Source organism: Pseudorca crassidens, chromosome X, assembly GCF_039906515.1.
Source record: "Pseudorca crassidens isolate mPseCra1 chromosome X, mPseCra1.hap1, whole genome shotgun sequence".
In the NCBI taxonomy this organism is placed as follows: Eukaryota; Metazoa; Chordata; class Mammalia; order Artiodactyla; family Delphinidae; genus Pseudorca; species Pseudorca crassidens.
This window is the reverse complement of record NC_090317.1, coordinates 13682201-13696594: the sequence shown is the minus strand read 5'-3', so window position 1 is coordinate 13696594 and position 14394 is coordinate 13682201. Positions and strand designations below refer to the sequence as shown.

Here is a 14394-nt window from a genome sequence, read left to right as displayed (position 1 = left end):
GTTTGTGGTGCCCAGTGAGAAAGATCAAGGCAGCAGAGAAAAACTTTTCACAACCACAGGCTCCAAATGACCGTCTCTCCTTTGTCACCCCCAAATCCACACCCAGTGCACGCACTAAAAATGATAGTGTGGAAGATTATTTAATGACATAGAAAAACATTCTAACAGGGTGTTGAGGGAAAAAAAGCAGGTGATAGTATCTACTGTGTAATCCCACACATGTACTTAAAGATGTGTACGTGTGTATTATAAAATTCAGAGAAAAAAGACTGGAAGGATAATCTCAAAAAGAACCTGGGAGTACGACCCTTGGGGGATATTTTCTTCTTCATGCTTTTATGATTTTCCAAATTGCATGCATTATTTTGTAATCTGAAAAAAATCGACACCACGAAACATAAGCAATTATTAAAAGCAGACCAACACAAAACGGTCAGGGGCGTTCTGGTCAAGATGCATCCTAGGTTTTTTACACAGCTGAAACCGAATTAACATTGACCAGAAGACAGAGAAAGCAAAGCACTTCTGTTTGGCCAAGACCTGACTTCCAGGCTTTGAAGGGTATCCGCCTTTGAGGGGCCCAGCGAGAGGGTCAGGCGAAGGCAGGGCAAGGACGCCCTGATCGCTAGAGGGGGGTGGGGGTCAGGACACTCTTCCTCCGGCCCCGCCCGCCGCCACCATCTTAACGCTGCCTCCCACTGGCTGCAAAGCGCCCGCGGTCTAGACCTCCAGGCCGTGGGCTGCCCCCGGCGCCCCGCCCCCTCGGCGGCGTCCCCACGCGAGCGAGCCGGGCCGCCGGCACCCGGGGCCGGTGGGCAAAGCCCTCGGCTGCACGCCGCCGCCGCCGCGAGCAGCTTTGTCATGCCCGGCGCCGAGCACTTCTTCGCCAAGTTTCACCTTCCGTGACACAACTTTTCTGTGTTTCTTTTTTCGGCAGCCGCCGCATCACGAGGCTCATGGGCACACAGGTTTGTAAACAACCCGCCGGCCGGATCCGCGGCGACTGAGGGACGCCGGTTAACCGGGCCGTTCGGCGTTCCCGCCCGGGTCCGAGCTTGTCGGGTCCCAGTTAGTCGGAAAACAAACGCTCCCGAGAGCTGAGAGCCACGAGGAGCGCCGGCCCCGTTTCCAGGAGAACCGCTCACATTGTTCCCAGGGCTCCGAAAACCACGCAAATCCAAGAGCTCTTGGAAGTCTTTTCAATAAGCCCCCCAAGGGAAGAGGCGAGCACACACACGGAGAATCAAAGGCAAGAGAAGCAGGTCAATTCACAATACTTTCAAAGTCGTGGTTGAAAGAAGATTCTTAAAATAGCTGTAGGCATATATTCCAGAACTGCGCTCAGCCTGCCTTCTTTAGCTTGTTTACTTCTACTTTTAAGAGCAAGATAAATATTTGAAGAACTCGATCTGTTTACTGACCCCCAGTGCAAGAGCAGGAGACATGCTACCTACATAATTTGGAGGGATTTTTTTTGCGAACTGGGTTTCACATTTGTTATTAAACTTACCTATAACCACGCGATAGACCCGTCACTGTTCATTACGGCTGTTAAACCTAGGTTCTGCAGCACCAGAGAAACACTGCATGAGTCTTAACTTTGAGAACTATAATTAATAATGCTCGTTCAAGGCGTATGTCTCTGTTCACAAGATATATTTTTGGAAATATTATCGAACTGAAGGCAGCATAAACAGTATAAGAAATAAAGCTCGCACTTTATTTTTCCATTTAAAATGAGTTATATAATAAGTAGTGGAATGCTTCTTCCATGGAGCTACATGTTAAGGGGGGGGATTTCTTTTACTGAAGTTATAGCTATCAAGGGAGAAAATCCAGACATGAGAATCCTCCAATGAGCCCAGCATACCCTAAGGAACCCCATTCACTTAATGAAAACCACTGACATCTGTAGACAAGAAAAGAAAGGGGGCAGAACAGGAGAGAAAAGGAGGGAGGGAGGGAAGGAGGAGAGGGTGGGGTTGAGAGAAAGAGAAGGGAAACGAGACAGATGATTCTGCTGAGAGGCAGACTGAAAGCATATGCCATGTAATGGAAAAAATAAATAAATAAACAATTTGGAGTTTTACCCAGTTGTGAATTAAGAGGAAGTGTAATCGATAGAACACAGGTGAAACAAGCTCCCAGACTCAGTTCTGGGGAAGAAATACCATTATTTTCAAACTGACAGATGTTACATCTTGAAAGTCAGAATCATGGCCAAATGAGGAGAGATGCACTTTGGAAAGTACAAGTGAGAATGTCCAAGGCCAAAGAGGAAGGAAAGGGCACCCCTAAGGCTTAAGGTAGGACTGGGTTTCTCTCATCTCTGGGGGGGCGCAGCACAGTGCCCGAGATAGATAAGTCACTCAAGAAATCTGTTCGGACATCTCTTTGGCTGCACAAAGATCACAGCCATGGAGCAATCATGCCTGTATAGGCAAACTCTTCCTAGTCATGTCCACGTTGGCAAACGGCAAGTAATTTGGTCCTTGTGCAAACCTGGATTAGAAAAGAATCAACTGGGCTTCCCTGGTGGTGCAGTGGTTGAGAGTCCGCCTGCCAATGCAGGGGACACGGGTTCGAGCCCTGGTCCGGGAAGATCCCACATGCCGTGGAGCGACTAAGCCCGTGTGCCACAGCTACTGGTCTCAACCCGGGACTGTTTTCTCATCTGTCAAATGGGAATAATAGTAGTATGTATCTCTATCTTGGATAGCTTGAGATATTTCACGTCAATCCCTGGCATATGGTCAGTGCTCAAAAACACTACTGCTGTTACCAAATGCAAGTTCGTGTGCCTACGTCAGAGTTTGGAGCGCAGAACCCCAAACTCCACAAAGGGCTTCAGCAAAGCATTTTTAAAGGCCAGGTGAGGGGGCTGATCACAGGGTGTGTGATCAGCTCGTACACAATTCTCTTGATGGTGAAGTAACAGGGCAATTAACTTTAATCAGTCCTTAGGCGCCAGAAGGGCTGGGGGCTCCTGATCATCAAGTAGTTAACTTCTTCCATTGCTGGTGGGTTTTAGCATCTGAAAAACTCAGGAAATATGCATGAGATACTATTGTCTGGGTACTTCAGAGAGGAACTACAGCAGAGGATATGGGGGAGGGGTCTGTCCCCAGCAGGACCCGTAGGGTCCCGCTCGGGTTACATTATTTTTAAGACTCCAACCAAAATTACTTCCCCATCCTATCTAGATGTCAGAAACTCAATCACTGACATTAATTCCCCGGAGTTAAAGCGCTGCCTCTGGCAATCCTTAGTTCAATGCCAGGTGCTGTGCCAGTAATTTGGGACCCACTAGCTGTGTGACCTCGTACAAACTACATAATCTCCCTGAACTTCAATTTTCTCATCTCTGAAGTCCATAAATACTATTCACTATTTCATTTGGCTGTCATGAGGATTAAATGAGATATATATAAAAATCATGCATGCCTAGTAAATAGTGAGTGCTCCGTAATTTAGAAGCTACTATAATAATGATAATAATAACTATGATCATTATTAAGGATGAAAAAGACGTACCCTGGCTTAAAGGAATTCCCTACCTTGCCTAGATCATTCAACAAATGCTCCTTATGGGCTGCCAAGTACAAGACCCTGTTGAGTGCCCTAGCGTGGGGGTCTTCCAAGAAACCAGATGCCAAGACAAGAAGAAGGGCTGTCAACTGGGAAAGGAAGCATGCTGACCAGAGAGGTGGCTAGGTCTCAGGGACCAAGAGTGCATCCTGCGAGATTCCATTTCCATTCAGTTCAATAAAGGGAGAACTAAAATATGATGACAGAAATCAAAATAGTAGTTGCCTTAGAAGGGGGAAAGATTAGAAAGGGACACAAGAAAACTTTCTGGGGTGATGAAAATATTCTATCATGTGGGTGTAAACATTTGTCAAAATTCGTGGAGATGTACACCTAGGATTTGTTCATGTTGTATATAATCTTCAATTACACAAAAGGAAATTGGGTTCGTACCATTTTTTTTAATAACTTTTATATATAATTTGGCCTCTGACCAGGCCTGCCTTTCACCAGAAGATTTTTTTCTTTCTTCCCAGGCCCTACTGACAGGCTCCATAAAGGACAGACATGTATACCTGAGAATTCCTTTGGGCAACAGTGATTGTCCAAACCAAATCTGAAGTCTCTGCACAAGGCTGAGAGCAGGCAGGCCAAGCAAACGCCTCAGCTCAGCCCAGCCCCAATGCACCCCCTGGAACGTCAACCTAAACCTTACACCGACATAAGCCAAGGGTGCTGCCAGTTTAAAAGACTCAGCAAGGACACCTACTACCCTCTGCCCACTGCCTGTGGGGAGGGTCTTAGCCAGTGACACTAATACCATTTCCATTTGAAAATCAATGCTAAATGTAATTTACAAGGGCAGAGGCATGAGTAGGGCATGAGAACTGCTTAACAGTAATCTCAACGTACAGTAATTGTAATTTAGGCTTAATGTTTATTACAAACCCAGATCCCTAATAAAACAGTCCTTCACATTTCCGTTGTGCCCCAAGAATCAAGAACTTATCTCTTTTCTAATATAAAACTCCCATTTTCAGGATTAATACCCTGGAAAACAAGGCTTTAGAGAAAAACAAGTGGCCATCCAATTCAAGGAGAAATTAGACCTGCAGGCTGGAGTGGGGGGCATAATGATTACTACTTCACTTTCTTTAGGAAATTAGTGCCATTTACCCAGAAATTCACACCCCTAAGAAATGTTTCATCAAGATATGGCTTTCACCAAAGTGATAAAATGTCACGTCTTAAAATGTCAGAAATCTCATTCAAGTGAGTTCGTAGAACTGGTATATCACAAATAGATAAGCTGCGTCTAGAGTTGGTGAGGACTGATGAGGATGAACCACGCTACACAGGACGAGAAATCCTGCTGCTAACATGTCTTCTGGATCCTCTGGATAGGGAAACGTAAATGGGTGGCTGCACACAATGATTTCTGCAGACATTTGTCTTCTCTGCTAATTGCTAAAGCTACATTTATGTGCCCGGTCTTCGCATTCCAAAGACCACGTTAAGCTTAGCACGGTAATAGCCATGGAGGATCCCCTCCACCTGCCACACTTTAATTCATGGGAGGTTTTTTTTCCCTCTTTGAATTGTTTAACCTTGGCAATTATCTTGTATTCCTTTCAAATTTCTCAACTCCAAAAATACAAGCCATAATGAAGCAGACACTAGAAAGGCCTTTTATTGGATATATTTGAAGAACTGCAACACATTCCGGTTGTTCTGTGTTGATTGTAATTCCCAGAATGAGGAGTTGATTTGAACATAAAACAGCACAGCTGCAAAGAGACCTGGAATGTTAAGTTTCCTCTCCCTAGTGACTGCCTCACAAATCAGCCCTCCAGCTTACCACCCAGACCCTGGCTCCAGTTCTCTCCCAGTTCCAGCTCTGTGCTCAGAGCCACCATACATGTCCCTGCGCACGAGGCATGGACCTCAACCCCACAGCTCACTTTCTGCTCCTCGCTCATCCTGCAACATCCTTTCGGACTCCAACCTCCCTCACACCTCCAGCCCGAGGATGCATCCTAACGCCTTTTAACAATTTGAACTGTACTGGCAAGAGACTTAGAGGAAGCAGAGCTAAGAAGATACAGTGCCCCTAACCCGCATCCCACTCCTGCTCCGGCCTGTCAGTAAAGAAGCTGCACACCACTGGAAATAATGATGACAAGGATTTTGGGACACTGTGCACTCATCTTTTGCACCTATCCCCAAGAAAAGACCAACGCTTCTCATTAGAGATCTCCCTGGCCACACCCCCTCACTGAGGCTGTGATCACCATCTCGGCCACGGAAGCAAATCTGGGGCTTATGACACTCCATAATACCGTACTGGTCCATGGTGACACGCACCAGGTGAAAAAACAAGCCCCTATATGAGTAATAGGGAGATTATGATTGCTAAGTTTTTTTCTCTCTCTCGTTTTTTCCCCCAATTTATTTATTTATTTTGGCTGCATTGGGTCTTCGTTGCTGCGCGCGGGCTTTCTCTAGTTGCGGCGAGCGGGGGCTACTCTTCGTTGCGGTGCGCAGGCTTCTCACTGCGGTGGCTTCTCTGGTTGCGGAGCACGGGCTCTAGGCGCGCGGGCTTCAGTAGTTGCAGCACACGGGGTCTCGGTAGTTGTGGCTCGCGGGCTCCAGAGCGCAGGCTCAGTAGTTGTGGCGCACGGGCTTAGTTGTTCCGCGGCATGTGGGATCTTCCCGGACCAGGGATCGAACCCGTGTCCCCTTCACTGGCAGGCAGATTCTTAACCACTGCACCACCAGGGAAGTCCCTGACTGCTAGTTTTTAATAAGAGGTCGCCAACATCATGACTTCCTGTGGGTGAAATACCTCTAAACACCTGCTTCACCTGGCCCCAGTCTGAGAAAGACACTTGACGGAGGCGACTGCAATAATCTACCAAGACCAAGATGAGCTTTTGGAATGGCCTTCCAGGTTCAAGACTTGATACGCTGGCTGCCTGACCACAATGCCCTGTCCTTCTTAGGTATGATTAGAAAGGCTACTGGAAAAGGCCAGGAAGGGAACTGCAAGAGGCCAGGAAGGGAACTGAAAATGAGCTGCACCCATAAATGCACGTGTGCAACGTAATCTGTTACAGCAACAGCTGTGCAAGCGGCTGGCGTCTCGGACTATGCGTGGAACTGTCCTCCACTGCCCAGCAGCCAGCAGAAACCCAGCCTGACGTTAGTGCTGGCCGTCTCAGAGAGAACCCACAGCCCACATGGCCTTTAAACCTGCCCAGATGTGATGGCTCTCAGGCTAAGCACAAGGGAAGGGGTTGCTGAAAAAACACACCCAAACCCAAACCCAAACAGCAACTACAAACCAAATAACAGTTGTGGGGTTTTTTTGGCCATGTCACGCGGCATGTGGGATCTTAGTACCAGGACCAGGGATCAAACCCGTGCACCCTGCAGTGGAAGCGCAGAGTCCTAACCGCCGGACCGCCAGAGAATTCCCAAACCAAATGAACAGTTTTGAAATCAAGAATTGGCTAGGACTTTCACTCAATCTACAAACGATTTAATTTTATCTGTAACAGGCTACACAGTCTCCGAATGCCACAGGAACACGGTTGCAGTAAACCAGACAAAGCCTTAACTGAGTGCTTTTACAACAGAGAACTGCTGAAAAGATCTTATGTGACAAGGTAGAGAAGAGAATCAAAGCTAAGTGAATATCTGCTTGAACAACCAAATGTTATTCTTCCCTGAAATGGAAATAGGTCCTCCTGTTCAGGAGCTGAGTGCCCTAAACTATATATTCATCTGCCAATTTAAAAGTTTATGCATGGGACTTCCCTGGAGGCGCAGTGGTTAAGAATCCGCCTGCCAATGCAGGGGACATGGGTTCGAGCCCTGGTCCGGGAAGATCCCACATGCCGTGGAGCAACTAAGCCCGTGCGCCACAACTACTGAGCCTGCGCTCTAGAGCCCGCGAGCCACAACTGCTGAGCCCGTGTGCCACAGCTACTGAAGCCCACGCACCTAGAGCCCGTGCTCCGCAACAAGAGAAGCCACCGCAGTTAAGAAGCCCGCGCACCGCAATGAAGAGTAGCCCCCGTCGCCACCAACTAGAGAAAGCCCACAGGTAGCAACAAAGACCCAATGCAGCCAAAAACAAATAAATAAATTTTTTTAAAAAAGAGTAGATGTTAAAGAACTTAATCTAAAAAAAAAAGTTTATGCAAAGCCTAAATAACAAAAGATGATTTGCTGCTCAAGAGGCCATTTTAATACTTTCAAACACAATCAAGATTCCCCTCCCGCCTCCCAAAGAGGACAGTCCATCTTGTCTGGCTATGTTACTGAAAAAGGTTAGAGAAAACATCATCGTCCATCATTGGTCTTAACCTCAATGAGTTGAAGAACATCATTTAAAAAGACAAAGAGCAATTTATATGCTCTGAAAGCCATATTTCATTAAGCAGCACAAAATAACTAATTACCTGCTACCTATGCTTTAGAAAGTCTAGAAACACTGTACTCTGTGATAATCTTCTATGCAGTTATGATGGGCTGTGAGCATCAACCCCAGGTGATGGGGTGGGAGGCCGAATTTAAACGAGCAGTAGGCTCTGAAAACATTATGAAATTCATTCAAACTGTTGCTAAATTTTGACTTGATTCAATCATTTGTCACACCATCATTCAAAATTAAGTGTGTATATTCAAAGTACCCAATAAACGTTCAATCCTGTATCTGTTGCAGAGTGTGCTCCTGAGTCACTTAGCTTAAAAATATCCAAAAATGACTTCTATACATAGGAAATCTGTAAATAACCCAACCTCTCCATGAATATGGTCAATAAACTTTATTAGCTAAAAATATAAATAGACTTGGTATCTTTCATCTCTAACATAAAAAGTAGTCTTTAAAATTTAGTCACACAAGACTTTTAACATATTTACCTGAAAGGGTAAAATACCAAGGGCTACTAGGCATTCACTATTTTGAAAATACTCTATATTCAACAACCAACAGAAAGACAGAAATGGGATTCGGGCTCTTAGCAGCCATAAGATTCCCATCTCCTCAGGAACGTAAACTCCCTTCTTAAAAGTTGTCTTGTAATATTACTTTAATTTATTCTAATTACAACCATAATTCCAAATGCTAATTACACAATTCATACAGAGAGGTATTCGGTTTCAAATGTCGTGAGTCAACGTAAGAAAATGTTATGACATACGCCTAGTAAAAATTTTCATTCTCAAGTGACAGAAACTTGTCCTAATGTTTCCAGACTTGTTACTCCGTTCTGGACAATTACAAATTATATTCCTAGAACAGCATCTCATTTTCTGTGAATGAATTTGATTTCAGGGTCCTCCCAAAGGTAGCCTGAAATAAGCCTTAGGTAACCACCTGATGGAAATCAGGGACCAAAGTTCCAGAAACAAACTTGAAATACTCCCAGATGCAGAAGGGGAATCACTTGCCTAGGTCAATTTGGTGCCACCATCTTCAATTGTGTTCACCTGTCTGGGCCCTCAACGGAAAACAAAACCTTCTAACGACCCGGAAGTCACTTTCTCTTATCATACGAATGCCTGTTTACAACGCACAAGGATTAGGAAAGCTCTGGAAATGTGTCGCAGGAGTTCTGCTTTCCGGGTGACCCTTTCAATTAATCTGTGCGCCTCAAACAGCCTGCGGGTATCAGTGGGTCCGAAGGGAGTGACCTCTAGCCTTGAGCCGATGGCAACACTGACCCTTAGTACAGCAGATCTAAACGCCCCACAAACTTCTGGAGCCTCTCGTCGGCGCTTCGCCTAGTTGGAAGAGAACCGGCTCCATTTAGAAACAAGGATAAAGGCCCTGAGCTGAAGACTTTGACAACTTTCCGCGGGGGAGGGCTGACGCTGCCCTAGAATCTCCCGGGAAAGAAAGCTCTTGAGAGATGGGGAGAGGCGAGAAGGAGGAGATGAGAAAAAGGAAGAGGGAAAGGAGTGGGAGGGAAGGGAGCCCCAGGGCTCAAGGAGGAATCGGGGCCCCGTGAACGAAGGCTGGGGCTCCCCCCACTGCAGCCCCACTTCTGCAGCAGCGTGGACCCGGCGTGGGTCGCTGCAGCTCAGCATGCCTGGGGCCCTCCGGGCCGGTCCAGCCCACTCCGGCGTCCGCTCTGTGGCCATTCCGGACACTTGCACCTAAGGCACCTGCCGTTTCCCCACGGCTCTACCACACCCCCTCTTCTGTGCCTCTCTGCACCCGGGTCTCCAAGGATGCTGTCTCCAGCTTACATTCCGGAGCTAAGCCGGGTCCTCAGCAAGGCCACGGCTAGGACTGGTGGGGGTCGGGGGGACGCCCCTTCCTTCTCCCGAGTTCTCCCGGGCCTGAGCCCTGCTCCGCTGCGCCTCCCCAGCCCGCCGGTGGGAGGCCCGAGGCCAAGAAGCGCTCTTCGGGGGACCGGCGGCCGGGCGCCGCGGGCCAGGTGGCTAAACCCCCCAGAGTGGAGGGAGGGGACTCTCCCCTCCCGCGGGGACCCGCTTCTGCTGGGCAATGGTACCAAGGGGACAAGAGCCTTTGTTCTCCCGGGGCTCGACGAGGCTGCGCTGCCGACGCGCAGCGCGGGCGGCGCCGGGGCACCGGGATCGCTCACTTTTGCACGCGGCGTGTGGAAGGTTGCAAGCTCCTGCCTTCTGGGGAGGGGACGTAGAGAGTTGGGGAGCGGAGGGCGTGAGAGGGAAAGGAGCGTGGGGGGAGGGGTTGTGCGTGTCGGCCAGGCTCTTTGTTTGCATTGGGGGCGGGGAGAGGGGGGGGTTGAAGGTGGATTCGAGCTTGGGTTCTAAGAGTGGGGCAGATTCCTGAGTATGTCACCATGTTGCACCCGCGCAGCACACATATGCACACTCGCGCACACGCACACACAGGCACTCGCACGGAGAGGGGGCCGGCCGGTGAGAGGCAGCGCTGTTCCCGGCGCTCGCGGCTGCAGCAGCTTCGTCTGCCCGCAGCGCCACCCCGGTGCGTCCAGAGGGGGAGCGAAGAGGCTGGAGGCACTCGCGGGGCGACAATTCCACGAGGAAGGAGGGAAAGTGGTGCAAACCCAGGGCCCCCAGCGGCCCGGCCCCCGCCTTTCTCGCCGGGGTCGCAGAGGTCACGGGCAGCTTAGGCTCCGGGAGGGAGGCCGGGAGCCGCCGGAGAGCGGCGCGCACGCGAGTGGGCGAGGGAAACCAAGGGAAGGGAAGCTGGCGGACTCGGCGGGCGGGCTTACCCTTAGAAGCATCTTTCTCCTCTTTGGGTTTGGTCACCTTTCCACTCATAGATCCCAGCTTGCTTGACAAGGTTCGGCCAGGAGACGGAAGTCCTCGCCGAGCGGGCCGGACTTGGGAGAGTGCTTAGGGTGGCAAGTCACGACCGCGAGCTCCCCTCGGTGTGGCTCCGGGCAGAAGCCGCTTTCCCCCAGCGCTGCCGCCGCCGCCGCTGCCTACGGGAGAGTGGGGAGGAAAGGAGAGGGGTGAAGGAGGAGCCGCTGCCGCCGTCGCCGCCGCCGCCGCCGCCGCGAGCCCGAGCGGCCGGCCGCGGGAGGAGCCGCTCGCCTGGCTCCAGAAGTGCAGAGACAAAGCGGCGCGGCGCTCCCTCCGCGCCCCGCGCCCGCCGCTCCTGCCCACCCCCGCCCGCCCGCGGAGAGCCGCGCTCGCCACCCCCGGGGCCGCCGAGAGGTGCGGCTGGGACTCCCTGGCTCGGCCGCCGGCCTCCCGGGGCTCCGCGCCGGCCGCTCGCCGGGCCGGCGCGGGCCGCGAGGGGAGTTGCCTGGGTGGGCTGCCCGCGCGCCGGCGGGCCGCTTCCCCCGCCTCTCCCCATCCGCTGCGGGCCGCCAACTCCATCAAAATAAAACGGCGAGGAAGGTTAAAAAAAATGAAAACAAAGACGAAAATATTCACTTAAAAATGACGAGCCTCCCCGAAAGGGAAATGTTTGAACATGTGATGAGCAACGTGTGAGCCTGTTACACCGCAGAGCCGCGCAGCTCCTCGCCCGCGGAGAATCGAGAGGGGAGGGTCGCCTCTTTCTTTCTATTGAACCAATTTTCAGGTTCCTATCATTTTGCCAAAGGGGGGTCCCGAGCTGCTGGCGGGCGGAGGAGCGGGACGCGACGGCCCTTACCTGCTCTCTCCGTCTCCCTACACCCACACCCCCTAGGAGCTCGCCCGCTCCCTCGCTTACGCTCTCCTTCCAAAGAACTCTCGGGTCCCGGAGAGCCGCGATTCGGCACGGCGGCGCATTCTATATAAACGACAAGGTGTGGGCACGCGGGGGGCGGGGGCCGGCGGGGGGCGGGGCCGGCACAAAGCCGCCGGCGGGCTGTAGTAAAAGGAGAGCTCAGCAGGGGCGCGCCGACGTCAGCCGCCGGGTGGCAAAACCCAGGCGAGCCCAGAGGAGTGCGGGCAAGCGTGTCAGCCTGGCGTCCCCCGGCCCCTCCGGGGTCAGGCAGGGCCCGCGAACGCCGCCGGAGCGGACTCGCACTGTCGGCCGCCGAGATCGAAGCCCGGCGCCCCCCGTCCCCCCGCCCCGCTCCCGTTACCCCCTCTGATCCCGGCGCCCGCCTTCCCCGCAGCGCTGCCTGGGCCCGCGCTGGTCGCCACCTACACTTTGGGGACTCCGCTGTTGGCAAGTGCCTGCACCGAGCGGTGGAATCTCAGTCCGGGAGTCGGCGACTCCTCGCCTCCGGCCAGCTGCCCAAGTTGAGACAGCCGGACTCTCCGCGAGAAGGGCGCGCTGGGATCTGGGTGTCAGTAGGGCAGAGAGTGAAACTGACCGCGGCGGCTGCCACCTCCCACCCCACCCCCACCCCCCGCACGCAGGCCCCTCCTCCTAGGGCTGGTCGCTCTGGCTGGCAAACTAGGCGCAGAGTGCCCACCACCCGGGATGGCCAACCCCAGACAAACGGAGTAAGGTGGGACTGGGGGCGAGTGCTGGAGAGGGATTAAGGGATCGACACGTCGCCTGGGGCACGCTAGTGACAAAACAGGGAACGTCCCTGAAGATTTGAACTAAAAGGAAAACTGCTCAGAAATTGTACAAGAGAGGGTTGGATGGGGAAGAAGAGAGAGCCTGGGAAAGGGAAGGGGGGACAGGGTGGCCCTGAAACATCCTGGGAAACCCTTTCTGCGATGGCCCTTTCTCGGCGCGCGGATACCCGGAAGCCCGGCGCTCTGTTGAGGGACTGGGGTCGCTGCTGTCAGGACTTGGTCCTCAGGGCGGTCCATTAATCAGAACATAGGCTCCAGCCTGGCGGTGGAGACGCAGCAGCGACTCCCATGAAGAAAATCCGTTTCCCCTTGTCCCACCCAACTCCACCCGCTCCTTAATTCGGTTTCGTTAATGGCATTAAACCAGGCGAAGAAATTATATAGATGGATTAGTCCTACTGAATCCCAGGCGGTGACTCAATTACAAGAGCCTGCTGTGGCTTTCAAGACCAGGAGAGTGGGCTGCCCCTGCCTCCAGCCCGGGTCTAAAGGTTGGCAACCCTCTAAATTCAATTTGCAGCCTCTGTCCTTGGTCTGGGAGGAACTCCAGGCCTATTTTTCTTGTAAATAATATCTAATAATCTGGAGGTTGATGACACAATGTGATTATCCAACCCAAGTTTAGATCATTAGTATCAGTACTCTGGGAAAGAAAGAATTTCTCTTCAAATGACCGGAATTCAAAAGGGGTGGAAACTTGGGTGGGTTTAGAGGAAAGATGAAGGGGAAAAGGGGAAAGAGTCCTCAGTTTACACCCAATAATAATCAGTTACTATGGATTTAGCGCCTACCCTGTGCCAAACAGTGTGCTGAATGCTTTACATCATTATCTTATTTCATCTTCACAGCAGTCCTAGGAAGTGTTATTTCCATTTTACAAATGAGGAAACTGAGGCTCAGAGAGGTTAAGTAACTTGCCCAGAGGTCACACAGCTCGTAGTGGTGGAGCCTGGATAAAAAACTAGGAGAGCCAGGATAGGAAACCAGGTGGGTCTGTCTTTTCCGTGCTCTTCTATTAGACCAGACGGTCTCTCAACACTCCTATCAGCCTGTTAAAAAGAGGGGGGAAGCACATTTTCACTGAACCTATCTGCCAATCTTGAACCCCTCAGTCTTTTTAAACTCCCTTAACTCAGCACATTCAAACACACACACACACACACACACACACACACTCCTCTCTTCTGTACACATAACATTTGCTTTGTCTACATAACTCCAGTAAGCAACAAGACCCTCTTTTGGGAAAAGGGTCAGTCTCTGTCTTGGGGGTTATTAAGCATGGTGTCCATCCTGAGTATCTCAGCTTTCCTGACACACTAAGATTTCCAGGGAAGTTTTCTGCACAGAGAAGACTCCCTCATCCCGCAAGCCCTATCACCTCTGGCACCTCCGGCACAGTTAACTTCCAGCTGGAAGCCAGATATCAACCCTGTTCCTTGAAGGACAATAATAGTTAACATACGACTAAACCTAGGTTAGTTAATATGATTGAGGTGAGTTGAAGAGATGTCTGCTTGGGAGTATTAGTGGAGTCTGCCTGTCCATGAACGCAAAAAGATAAAGCGTGTTTCTTCACCATAAACCACTCTGCCAAAGAAATAATCAGAAGCTAAAGAAACTAGACATTTCATGCAAGAACAATATAGTGATGTGTGTTCATATGGGGGCAAATCAATGACGTCATAAAGGCATTCATGCCAGAGACCAAGAATCATGAATATTCAAGGACCAGGACAAGCAATCTCCTCTAAACAAAGCTTCTGAAGACCCTGCTAGGGGGGTCACGGGCAGCCTCTTTCATGAAAGGCATGGAGGCCTTCCCTTTCTCCAAGCCCTGTGAGAATATGAACAAAATGTCGTTGGTACTGG

The 14394-nt window shown here is 50.9% G+C and overlaps 1 protein-coding gene across 4 annotated transcripts in view; it reads right to left on the bottom strand.

The window, feature by feature from the left end:
- Window positions 1-14394, bottom strand: part of FGF13 (fibroblast growth factor 13) — a 520908-nt gene that overhangs the window by 486988 nt on the left and 19526 nt on the right. For 2 of the 4 annotated variants that reach the window (XM_067722447.1, XM_067722451.1), the window contains exons 1-2: window positions 12140-12280; window positions 10764-10976 (exon numbers count right to left, since the gene is read on the bottom strand). In XM_067722447.1, coding sequence (XP_067578548.1) covers window positions 10764-10812 — 49 coding nt within the window. In that variant the 5' untranslated portion in view covers window positions 10813-10976; window positions 12140-12280. Of the gene's footprint in view, window positions 1-10763; window positions 10977-11716; window positions 11764-12139; window positions 12281-14394 lie in introns of those variants that run through there. The other 2 variants (XM_067722449.1, XM_067722448.1) reach the window with 2 other exon arrangements.